At 43.1% G+C, this 13225-nt stretch overlaps 1 protein-coding gene across 1 annotated transcript in view; it reads right to left on the reverse strand.

The window, feature by feature from the left end:
* LOC126259958 (voltage-dependent calcium channel subunit alpha-2/delta-3) overlaps positions 1-13225 on the reverse strand; it is a 941077-nt gene that overhangs the window by 483959 nt on the left and 443893 nt on the right. The window contains exon 3 of the mRNA XM_049957069.1: positions 10189-10299. Coding sequence (XP_049813026.1) covers positions 10189-10299 — 111 coding nt within the window. The remainder of the gene's footprint in view (positions 1-10188; positions 10300-13225) is intronic.

A 13225-nucleotide genomic window follows, 5' to 3' on the forward strand; every position in this document is an offset into this window, starting at 1 on the left:
CCATGGTTCATGGGGGGCGGGGGGGGGGGTGCATAGATCCTGAGAAATCAGTACCCAGAACAACCACCTCTGGCCGTAATAACGGCCTTGATATGCTTGGGCATTGAGTCAAACAGGGCTTGGATGGATTGTACAGGTACAGCTGCCCATGCAGCTTCAACACGATACCACAATTCATCAAGAGTAGTGACTGGCGTATTGTGACGAGCCATTTTCTCCGCCACCATTGACCAGACGTTTTCAATTGGTGAGAGATCTGGAGAAGGTGCTGGTCAGGGCAGCAGTCAAACATATTCTGTATCTAGAAAGACCCGTACAGGACCTGCAACATGCGGTCGTGCATTATCCTGCTGAAATGCAGGGTTTCGCAGGGATCGAATGAAGGGCAGAGCCACGGGTCGTAACTCATCTGAAATGTAACGTCCACTGTTCAAAGTGCCGTCAATGCGAACAAGAGGTGACCGAGACGTGTAACCAATGGCACCCCATACCATCACGCCGGGTGATACGCCAGTATGGCGATGACGAATACACGCTTCCAATGTGCGTTCACCGCGATGTCGCCAAACACGGATGCGACCATCATGATGCTGTAAACAGAACCTCGATTCATCCGAAAATAGACGTGTTGACATTCGTGCATCCAGGTTCGTCGTTGAGTACACCATCGCAGGCACTCCTGTCTGTGATGCAGCGTCAAGGGTAACCGCAGCCACGGTTTGCGAGCTGATAGTCCATGCTGCTGCAAACGTCGTCGAACTGTTCGTGCAGATGGTTGTTGTCTTGCAAACGCCCCCATGTGTTAACTCAGGGATCGAGACGTTGCTGCACGATCCGTTACAGCCATGCGGATAAGATGCCTGTCATCTCGACGGCTAGTGATACGAGGCCGTTGGGATCCAGCACGGCGTTCCGTATCACCCTCCTGAACCCACCGATTCCATATTCTGCTAACAGTCATTGGGTCTCGACCAACGCGAGCAGCAATGTCGCAATACGATAAACCGCAATCGCGATAGGCTACAATCCGACCTTTATCAAAGTCGGAAACGTGATGGTACCATTTCTCCTCCTTAGACGAGGCATCGCAACAACGTTTCACCATGCAACGCCGGTCAACTGCTGTTTGGGTATGAGAAATCGGTTGGAAACTTTCCTCATGTCAGCACGTTGTAGGTGTCGCCACCGGCGCCAACCGTGTGTGAATGCTCTGAAAAGCTAATCATTTGCATATCACAGCATATTCTTTCTGTTCCTGTCCGTTAAATCTCGCGTCTGTAGCACGTCATCTTCGTTGTGTAGCAATTTTAATGGCCAGTAGTGTATAATCCCTGAGAAGTTCTGCAATATGTGAAGGGTGACATGAGATGCATAGATCTATGAGTAAGCACGATGGTACACATGCTGATCTACTGGCTACATAGTTTTTGTGTGCAAGTACTCCAATATACAATATACTCTTTTGACCTAGGCGTGTCGAGGCTGTTCGCTTACGATGCGGAGGTGGAAGTGATAGTGTACATTGAGATACGCGTCCGTAACAAACAAATACTGTTCTTTCAGCTAGCTATCCAGTTGTGTAGTTTTCCAGCTGTCTATGTACAAGATTTTTGTATTTTCAAAATGAAACTACAGTTGATAAAACGGAGTGTAAAACGACTGACGATTGCGTTCAGAACTATAGAAAATTTGAAATTTAGCTTCAGACAGGTCCTCAAGATCAGAAAGGGTGTGTTTTCTTTTTCCGGCGTTTTCACTATTACCTGAGGTAACTTCGAGAACTATAACAGAGGCCTTTGAGGTTTTTCAATGAGGGCACGTTCGCTAGTAACAAGACACATTTCGGTTTTGAGAATCATAACATAACAACATAGTTGAAAATATAAGACTCTTACAAACAGCCAATAAACGACCTTTTCTGGACTTCCTGGAAGACCTGGAAATTCACACATAAAACAGCGAACCTGATACATTGCAAAATAGACAAATGAGTCTATTACGGACGAGTACTTTTATGTATAAGTGACGTCCAGCTCTGCAAAAATGAGTTTCGGTTCTTCAGTGGGTGCAATTCGTAAAGTACAAGCGGACGCATAATTTTTGTCTACTGCAAAATTTACCTGTGCCAATATTAAAAAATGGATGATGATATAAAAGGAGACATACGTAGCAACAGCTATTAGATGAAGCAGCAGATTTGTACTGTACTAAACTTTAATTTTAATTCAGTTTATGTTTGTTTCAGTCTCGCAATAATTTTAATTACGAAAATTATTTAAAACACTAAAAGAAACAGGAATAAGATGTGCTCTAAAGTACTATAGGGAATCTGATTCGTTCATTTATTGGAGAGAAGACGCTAAAGGCAGAACCAGACAAGGAAGACGAGACTGAAAATCGCTGTCTGAGACGTTTTATGCAGCCGGCATTTACTGTCAACATCACAGAGAAAACATCGAGAACTAATTATTTAGCGGTCAGATACATAGGAAAAGGATCATCAGGACGCGGAAGAGGGGGAAAAGGAGATACAAAGATGCCACTTCTTAAAAGTGACAGAACAGATGGCTCCCAATTACGCGAATATGAATTACTTTTCATACGTAGTTATTTACGACTGTATACAAGTCCTTACTGTACGAATGCTGCAGTTACTTGTTATTGTGTGGTGTAAAAAAACTTATTGGTAATCTTAATGTAATATTAAACTTCCTGACAAATGAAAATTGTGTGACGGACCGTCACTCCAACCAGGGACCTTTGCCTTTCAAGAGAAAGCTACTGAACTAACCGAGCACGACTCAGGACCCATCCCCATAGCTTTAATTCTGCCGGTGCCTCATCTCCGACCTCCTACATTCTGTTAATATAATACTGTATAAAAAGTAACTCAGAAAAAAGTCAATGGTATAAAGACGAAATTACGTTGTACAAAGAGTAGTGCAAATAAAAAGTAAAGAAATGGGAAAACGCCAGATGAGAAATACAGAAGTGCAGGGTTCAATACTTCATGCGTCCTGGGAGTTTATTGCCTCTCGTCGGATCCGTCACCTCTGTTAACGTGACAAACGCAAGGTGCGCCGTGGTTCGGAGCCCTCGTTAAACTGTTCCCTCTCCCCTCCCCCATAACTAGCTTGATAAGTTCGAAGATCAGAGCAAGGCAGGGGTGATAAGGCCGCGCACAGGAAAGTACTGTGATGTTCTAACAGTAAAGAAAGTTTTTAAATTTTAGTTCTGTGTTTTTCATTTTAACGAAGCAGTCTGCACGTTTGTCATAAAGTACACTACCTGATAAATAAAAGCGAGTCACCCAGAAGGGGAGAAGGAAACGGAATGAAACTTCTCGGTTTCAGAGGGTATGTGATGTTATTCCAGTGATTACAAAATCGAGTCAAATTTACGAAGAAATTGGCAGGATGACCACACTTGTGACTACGTGCCCTCATGGCCTGGATGCATGCACTGATTCGGTTGCGAAGGATGCCGTAAAGCCTTTGTTTTCCTTCGTGAGGCAAGCTGACCAACAACTGTTGTAACTGGTCTTCGATATCCTGGACGCTGGCACTGGGACGGTGTTGACATCCGAGCTGGTCCCAAAATTTTCTGTTGGGGACAGGTCTGGAGATCTTGTAGACCACGGGAGTACCTCAGTATCATGCACAGCATCACAGAGACACGTGCCTTGCGTGGACTAGCATTTTCATGTTGAAAAGTGGTAGCACTATACTGTCGCATGAGAGGTAATACATGAGAATGCAGGACATTTGTCATGTATCGTTGTGCCTTCCGAGTTCCTCCAATCACTTCCTGCCATGACCAGGCGACAGCCTACACGATGACCTCACCATAACACCACTGTGCACCTCCAAAACATTGGAAGAGTAGGACCTCTTCCCAGGTCACGGCCATACTCGGCCACGATGATCGTAGCGGTAGCTTAGAACCACTAAATGGTTTAAACGGCTCTGAGCTCTATGTGACTTAACATCTGAGGTCATCAGTCCCCTAGACTTAGAACTACTTAAACCTAACTAACCTAAGGACATCACACACATCAATGCCCGAGACAGGATTCGAACCTGCGACCATAGCAGCAGCGCGGTTCTAGACTGAAGCTCCTAGAACCGCTCGGCCACAGCGGCCCGCCTTAGAACCACTATTCATTGATGAACGCAATATGACACCATTAATCCAAGCTTCCTGCACCGCTCCAGACACAGCCGTTTCAGGTGTGGTGTTAACTGAAGTCTGCACATGGGACGGTAATTCCCAAGCCCGGCTATTGCTAGTGTTCGACCACTGGTGCAGGATGAGATAGAATATTGCAGGAAGTCCATTACTTGCTCTCGCAAGGCAGACGCAAACGTGAAAGGGCTACGATGCGCTTGGTGCACAATAGTCCATACGGGGATCATCCCTTGTCTTGTGGTGGTCAGACGTGGTCGAAAGGAACCTTTAAGACGGATACACCTGCTCTCAAGTACCTTTGCAGTCCATCGTGCGCCCACTGTCATACCCGAATGACCCACAAATCTAGATATCCGATTCGAGCAGCTGGCCGAAAACAGACCCATAATGAGGCCCCTTCAAACTCTGACCGTTGCTGATAACGCTGTCTCACACGTTTGCGCGACATATGCGCATCCTTCACAGTGAGTACTCAACATGTGAAGCCTTCCATGGCTCTTACACACCCATCCTGGCCTAGTTACAATACTAAAGACGAACAACACTAATGCACTCTGGTGGCCTCTCCATAGTTGTAATCATTTACATACCAGTTGATGGTGTGTTTATGTAGCAAGCTGCATTAACGTTCGACCATATCTTCTACTTGTCCTTTTTTTGTGAGGCAGTGTATCTTAATCTTAGTTTCGTCACTTATAACCATTACCATGTGGCAGTGGTGTTTGCCTTTCGTTTTTTAATATCGGTTCTGATATACAGGGTGGGGCAAATAAAAGTGGCCCGGTTCCAGGGTACAAATAAACACAGCAGAGAAAAGGAAATACAGTAATAACGTGACTACAGCACATGTTGAAAGAGACAACTCTTTCTCTCTTCGCACTTTTGGGCCCTGGTGAACAGTTTGCTGAAGGCGGATCGAAGCTGGACTGCTAGAATTGCTGCAATCTCATCCAAAATGTTGTGCTGCAGTTGTTGTAGGTTATGAGGTTGTTGCGATACACCTTAGGCTTGAGGACTCCCCGCACAAAGTAATCACCCATTGACAGATGAGATGACTCGGATGGTCAGCTAGTGCCCCGACCAGACTGATCTTTACTAACAACTCGATCAGGCATGAAGACTGAGTAAATGTGCTCCAAAGTTCGGCTGGCTATGTGGCCAGTTGCTCCATCCTGTTGGAAGTAACGTTAAGTCTTCTCCTCCTCCTTCAATGCTGTCCCTCATGGTCGTCCAATCGTATCCACTCGTCCGACCCATTTTTATTTGCCCCTCCCTGTTCAAGGTGTTCCAAGACGAATACTACATATTTTAGGAGGTAGTAGTATAGATTGACTCAAACAAAACACTCCATATTACATGTGTCCATCTGTTACTGGTTACACAGATACAGCTTTCAGAATGTACCCAGACAAAGAGAAAAGGCAAATGATTAAGTGCACAGTTGATTTTCATTAATTACACCTTCGACATCAATGCACTGTCCAGTTCTCTTGACAACACTCCTTGTAGCTTTTCTGGCCGACCGTTGTGGACGAGAGTATATAAGCGCTTCAGTCTGGAACCGTGCGACCGCTACGGTCGCAGGTTCCACTCCTGCTTTAGTTTATGAACGCTGCATAGATCGCGTGATCGATAATATGTAAGGATACAGCGATGTAAGGGTACTGTACCCTTACATATCCCCACCAAAATAACACTTTAATATGATAAAATATAATGGCGACATTAGATTTGAATATTAAAGTTTAAAAATATACAGAAAGACAAAAAAGGAAAAAAATGTACAATTTAAAATTATAAAATTGCAGTAATTAGTCAAAACTATTTGTTTATTGACGCAGAACTTCAATTCATTAAGAATAGTTCTCACTGAGTCCCTGTTTACATTATTGGTTTTTATTTGTACATGGCAAATGGCCTTTAAGAAATGAAAGTTAGTATCACTTAATTACACTGCATTAAAGTCAAAGTATATCATTAGATCATTCAATCATTCACTAATTAGCAACAAGATAAGTCAGGTTAATCACAAGTTCTTGTACGCCATGCATGATCTCATTGAAATAACATGGCAACATGAAACCCAACGCTGTAACGTTCCATTGAAATAGCATGGCTAAATGTGACACATTAATAACAATTGTCTATTAGCGTTTACTGTTCATGTAATTTGTCATTTTGTAGGGGTACAGTACCCTTTCACGGTGAATGTGTTATGTCTGCCATATTGTTGTACGTCAAACACAGATTCATGCAGAAATTCTGCATGTGATTGTAGAAGAATTAATTTCTACTAACTGAATAATGTCTGTTACTTCATACTCAGTGTGTTCATTTTCACGTTCAGATGAAATATGGCTGCTGGGTACTCCGCAGTTAGGAAATGGCGTGCTGTATTTTCTTCAATCGTATCCATACACAAACACCATATCAGCCACCTCAGCATTTGTAAATATGCGCGGCATGCTTAAAAGTGTAGCAGAATTGGGCAAAAAGTCGCAATCACAGATGAAAATCTCAGATTTGTAAACTCAAGAACAACTTCACAACGTGAACTTAACAGGAAGATACTCGAGAAAGAAACTCATAGTTTGTGGTAGCGCCAGCAAGCGAACTGAAAATTTATGCCTGTGATCATCTGTATTTCTGTAACCAACAAAACTTGGACACACATCGAATGTTTTATTTGAATTCGTCTATGCTACTGCCTAACAGAATTTCACTATGTCTTCCGAAACACGCATTATACTAGGTGGTCAGAAACAGTCTGAAAAGCTGGTAAGGGTGTTGCAGGGTAGGTTGTGCACAGACTCTCCCCCGGTAGAGTCTGTGCACTGTATCGCCAATGATTCATAAGGTGAGCTGCGGAAGGATATTATATATTTGTGAAATATCCTGTAGCTGCTTTGAGTGACGTAGTGTGGTAGAGAGAATGGGGAACTGCCAGCTCACTCTCCATTTTGCAGACCTATGAAGGAGGGAAATGCATGACCACAATCCGGCCCCCATTCATTCCGTCGCGTTTCTAACCTCCAACCCAAATTTTCCACCCAGTCACATCAGCAGAACACAATTTATGCCTTAATAAAATTCTACTGCACTTAGAAGTGGTGCAAAACATTTAACATTTGTTCTTAACCCATGTTCTTCACAATGTACCATTAAGACTATTTTTAATAATCTCCTAATTTTTTCAATCATCCGCAAAGGAGAAACTGTTGTTAGTCCTAGAGAAAAAAATGAATATCATCTTTTTTGTAGGAAATTTAATTTAGTTTAATTTTATACTGGAAATTTTTTTCGGTAGAAGCAGCTGTTTTCAAGATATTAAAGAAAAACAGGAATGAGAGAGCTTTAAAACAACTCCATCACGCCCCTCACCCCTCCCCCCCCCCCACCCTTCCGTCATCCTTACTTTCACACCCCACCGATCACAATTTTTAGTATGTTATACATTACACTCACCCCCCCACCCCCACCACTGTACAATAATTTGTGAGTTCACATATGTTCTCCCCTAATTTTCTTTCATTGACTAAACTAACGGTGTAGATTACTGTTACAGGAGAATTAGTTTTAAGTGAGGAATCTACGAGTCTAGTATACAGCCATATGTTTCATTCTCGTAGGGACCATGAAGACAAGTTTAGACTAATTACAGTGTGTAAAGGGACATTTAAACAATCGTCTGTCCTGCGCTTCAAGCGCGAACAGAACGGGAAGGAATCCCCCAGTTACAGGCGCCCCTTCTACCAGAGGGCATGGGTGTGTGTGTGTGTGTGTGTGTCACGAATAGCATGGCCCCTCCCGCCGGAGGGCATGGGTGTGTGTGTTGTCCTAAGTGTAAGTTAGTTTCAGTTAGTTTAAGTAGTGTGTAAGTCTAAGGACCGATGACCTCAGCAATTTGGTCCCTTAGGAATTTACACACATTTGAACATTTAGGTTAGAAAGTGAGTTCAGAAGGTTGTGCAAGTCGCTGAAGGTTTGATCGTACAGTTCCCCCAAATTGGAGGGGGGGGGGGGGCAGATTTTCTATGGGGTTCGGGTCAGAGGATTTTGCAGGCCAATCGAGATGTAATGGGGTGGGGGAATGTTCAGAAAATCAGTGACATATTCTTTTAACCCGACGAACTGTGCTGTCTTGAAAAATATGGGTATCAATAGCGTACCCATCATATAGACGTTGATTGAAAGGCAATACCTGATCATTCAGAATGTTTAAATGAACATGCCAATTAATGTTAGTGGTCACATCTGGGAGCGAGCCCAATTAATGATAAGAAATACAGCCCCAGTACATCACAAGTCCATCTCTGGCTTGAATCTCACCTTGCACACAATGAGAATGAAATGCTTCATTTGGCACAAACGTGATTCTCAGATCACATAACATTCCGCCAGTCAGTTACTGTCCAAGTTCGATGATTTATAGCCCACTGAAGGCGCACAGCTTTATGTATGTGCCTGTGCGAGCAATGGTCTCTTGCAAGGTAACCAACTCCAAATGTTCATTTCATGCAGTTCCAGTCGCAATGATCTGTCACTAACAGTTGGGGATGGACCACCATTCACAGCCTGCAGCAGGTTGTCGGGTTTGGAAGCGATTTTGATTCACAAGCCATGAAGCCCGTCTCCGGTCTGCCTCAGTCAGGACTTTTCTTCCGACCACAATTCTGACGTCCTGTTTCGTGGCCACGTGTGTCGCACCACTTCTTGTAGACACTCTGAACAGTCCACCGCGAAAAACCAGCATATACAGCAGCTTCACACACTGTACAGTTATAGGCATTGCCAAACACTATTGCTCTCTTTGCCACTCTGTCACGTCCTTACATTTACCTTCGTTTACGTACAATCTCATCTTGAGGCCTCACTGACCGCTACTTCCTTATGCTCACGTAGAGGCAGTGCGCGAGCAGTTGAGCACGTGGCTCGATCACTGCACCATCTGTAAACACTTGATGATTCATCCGTGCGTGCGCACTGAGTGACTAATTTTTTTGTCCGGTGAAACTACTTCACATGGCTAGCAGATTACTGTTGTAGCAGGAAGCGGCTTCGATCTGTCACGTCATGAGTGTCACAAGTTTCCGTGCCGACCCACCTTATTTGGTTCATACAGTGTCGACATGACGCAAGTCTCTTTTACGAAGCTCAAAGATCACTCAGCCTAAAGAAATGAGAGTACTACAGTCCCATGAGCTCGTAAATTAGCGACAAGGAACATGAAAAATATTAGGAAAAAGGAACCAAGAACAGATTACGACGCTAAGACTAAATTCAAGGGTAATGAGTCCCTTTTCTAGAACATAGTTTCGGTTTGCTTACTGTAGTTATATTTTTAAGAATATTCAAATATCGTCTTACCTTTTTTGCTTTATGCTATTTAGAAACTCTAAAGCTTCATCGATAGCATACAAGACAGTCAACAGTGTCGCCCTGAGACAAAACAGGAAGAGAACAGTCTTTATTTCTCCTTAATAAAATATTAAGCACGTGACCTCTCGGATTTCTAGCATTATGGAAGCAAGATGATTATTATTTTATACTCAAGCACATGAATGCCTTTTTACTGGCTCCGTATAGTTTTTGTTGTTTATAGAGATCGCTGCATTCTTTGTAAGAAAGTTCATCGTCATTGGACAGCTTATTGGCCACGTTCGGCAGTCTTGTGCGTGGAAAGACACTTCTTTATCAAGATCAGAATGACAAAGTCTAAATGAAATAACTGGGGAAACAATTCCGCTTTACAAAGTTACAATGGTTCAAATGGCTCTGAGCACTATGGGACTTAACTGCTGTGGTCATCAGTCCCCTAGAACTTAGAACTACTTAAACCTAACTGACCTAAGGACATCACACACATCCATGCCCGAGGCAGGATTCGAACCTGCGACCGTAGCGGTCGCGCGGTTCCAGAATGTAGCGCCTAGAACCGCTCGGCCACTCCGGCCGGCCACAAAGTTACAAGTTACGTGCATAATTACAACTGATTCTCACCATCACCGCGTGCATCTTGATGTCCATCATGTTCTTCACCTCGAGCGCCATTTCCCGTATGAGGATCAGGCCATCCTTTCGTGTTACGTCAACATCGTGGTCTTGGTATTTCTGGAACAAAAGAAAAACACAATTGTTCAGTTTCACAGTTCAATTCAATGGCTGTTGTGTAATCTGAGTATTTCTGTCCGTAAGGAATTATACATTAATTAGGTTATATCTGTCTGCCGACTGTGAGTAATTTACGTCATTAACTGGTTAAGTCCGAAGTTGCTTGTGCTAGCGTAGCACAAAAGGTGCTGCAATTGCCCTATCCGAACTCATTAATTCATAAATTACACTCATCTAATAGTAAATTATACTCCTTGGATTAAATTATGTAGGGAATCTTTGAGAGAAGCAGAAAGAGTCGACATGAACGCATCTAGAGAAACGACTCTTCCAAACTCTTTTAGGAGGTACCAGCAATCTTCTTGGCAATGATAAAGCTATTATTTCACCTTAGCTATTCTGTGACTTAATGTATTATTTTTCTCCCACTAATTTTGGCCTTAGATCACTCCAAAGCATCACATGCAACATTAGCATACACCACTTGGACGTCAACAATATGAAATTCGTGAAATATCAATAAGATATCATCGAAGAGCCTCTGTACCTACATTTGAGTGTAATCATTTATTAATTACAAATTGAGTTCGCTATTAAATTTAAACTACTGTCGCTAGAATAACTCTGAACAAGGCGTTATAGTTTTTTTCACATGATTGTTACTTTAACCTGAATTTTAGGAACTGAAAGAAAACCATGTTTTGTGATATGATTTGTCTAAGAGCGAGAAATAGATTAGATAAACATTCAGCTTGCTTTTGAATGATGCACATCATGTAAAGCAACTGATGCGCATCAAATGTTTCTCTATTTTTTTCTTACTTTCAGTGAAATCATATCAGAAAACATTTGACTGTTTTTTGAAAACTTTTTTATTTTCAAGTTTTATTCAGAAAGCAGGAAATATAACATATTTAAAAATTATTCGGTATTTTATTATTATTAAGAACATGTAGATAGAGAGAAAACAGAGAAGTTTCAGTTTATGCTGTAAGTTGATATTTATTTTATTTTTTATCAGCTTGAAAGAAAAAATTCAGTATTTCTACACCAATATAAATTTTATGGGCAAAATAGCTAGGTCTTGAAGATATGAATTTTTTTGACACTTCATTTACGCAGTTAACACCAGGCCAAATATTTCAGTATTTCCTGAAATCAAGTATTTTTTAATGGTCCTGATTACTTTCAATCAATGAAACCTCTTTTTGCAAGACTGGATCTCAGGTTGGTCGGTTTGACATCCCAATTTTCCGTTTCCCGTTCTTCATTCGGCTACGAAAATTCGGACAAGAATTTTTCCTGAATTACAATTAAAATTTTGTTAATTACTCTGATTATTCTCAAGTAATTAAAACCTTTTTTGCAAAACTAGAACTCACGCTGGTAATTCTGTTACCCGATAGATCCATCTCTCACTCTTCGTTGGCTATGAAAAGTCGAACAAAAATGCATTGTGTATTTTCTAAGGAATCTTGTTTTCGCTTCGCACAACATCTGACAAGAAAGTCACTGCTGTTAGCGCATTTATCGGGGACATGTGGACACACTGAACATTCGATGTCCGTGTAGAAAATCATCGTCAGTTGTATCAAGAACCTCTGCATGACGTACGGTGTGAAATTAGTGCAAAGCAAATTAGTGGGCCGATCTTTTTTCACCAGAACATTCCCGCTAATACACTGTGTGATCAAAAGTATCCGGACACCCCAAAACATACTTTTCATATTAGGTGCATTGTGCTGTCACCTACTGCCAGGTACTCCATATAAGCAACCTCAGTAAACATTGTGAGAGAGCAGAATGGGGCGCTCCGCGGAAATCACGGACTTCGAACGTGGTCAGGTGATTGAGTGTCACTTGTGCCCTAAGTATCCCTAGTTCCGATGTTTCCGATGTGATAGTGGAGTGGAAACTTGAAGGGGCGCCTACAGCACAAAAGCGTACAGGCCGACGTCATCTGTTGACTGACAGAGACCGCCGACAGTTGAAGAGTGTCGTAATGTGCAATAGGCAGACATCTATGCAAACCATCGCACAGGAATTCCAAACTGCATCTGCATCCACTGCCAGTAACATGACAGTTGGGCCGGAGGTGAGCAAACTTGGATTTCATGATCGAGCGACTGCTCATAAGTCAAACATCACTCTGGTAAATAACCAAACGACGCCTCGCCTGATGTAAGGAGCGTATACATTGGACGATTGAACAGTGGAGAAACGCTGTGTGGAGAGACGAATCACGGTACACAATGTGACGATCCGATGGCAGGGTGTGGGTAAGGTGAATACCCGGTGAACGTCATCTGCCAGCGGGCGTAATGCCAACAGTAAAACGGTTCAAACGGCTCTGAGTACTATGGGACTTAACTTCTAAGGTCACCAGTCCCCTAGAACTTAGAACTACTTAAACCTAACTAACCTAAGGACGTCACACACATCCATGCCCGAGGCAGGATTCGAACCTGCGACCGTAGCGGTCGCGCGGTTCCAGACTGTAGCGCCTAGAAACGCTCGGCCACCCCGGCCGGCTCAACAGTAAAATTCGGAGGCAGAGTTGTTATGGTGTTTTTCATGGAGGGGGGCTTGCACCCCTTGTTGTTATGCGTGGTGCTATCACAGCACAGGCCTACATTGATGTTTTAAGCACCTTCTTGCAATTCGGGGATAGCGACTGCATCTTTCAACACGGCAGAGCGCCTGTGCATAATGCACGGCCTGTGGCGGTGTGGTTACACGACAATAACATCCCTGTAATTGACTGGCCTGTACAGAGTCCTGACCTGAATCCCACAGAACACCTTTGGGATGTTTTGGAACGCCGACTTCGTGCCAGGCCTCACCGATCGACATCGATACCTCTCCTCAGTGCAGCACTCCGTGAAGAATGGGTTGCCATTCCCCAAGAAACCCACCAGCACCTGAC

Source organism: Schistocerca nitens, chromosome 5, assembly GCF_023898315.1.
Source record: "Schistocerca nitens isolate TAMUIC-IGC-003100 chromosome 5, iqSchNite1.1, whole genome shotgun sequence".
Classification (NCBI taxonomy): domain Eukaryota; kingdom Metazoa; phylum Arthropoda; class Insecta; order Orthoptera; family Acrididae; genus Schistocerca; species Schistocerca nitens.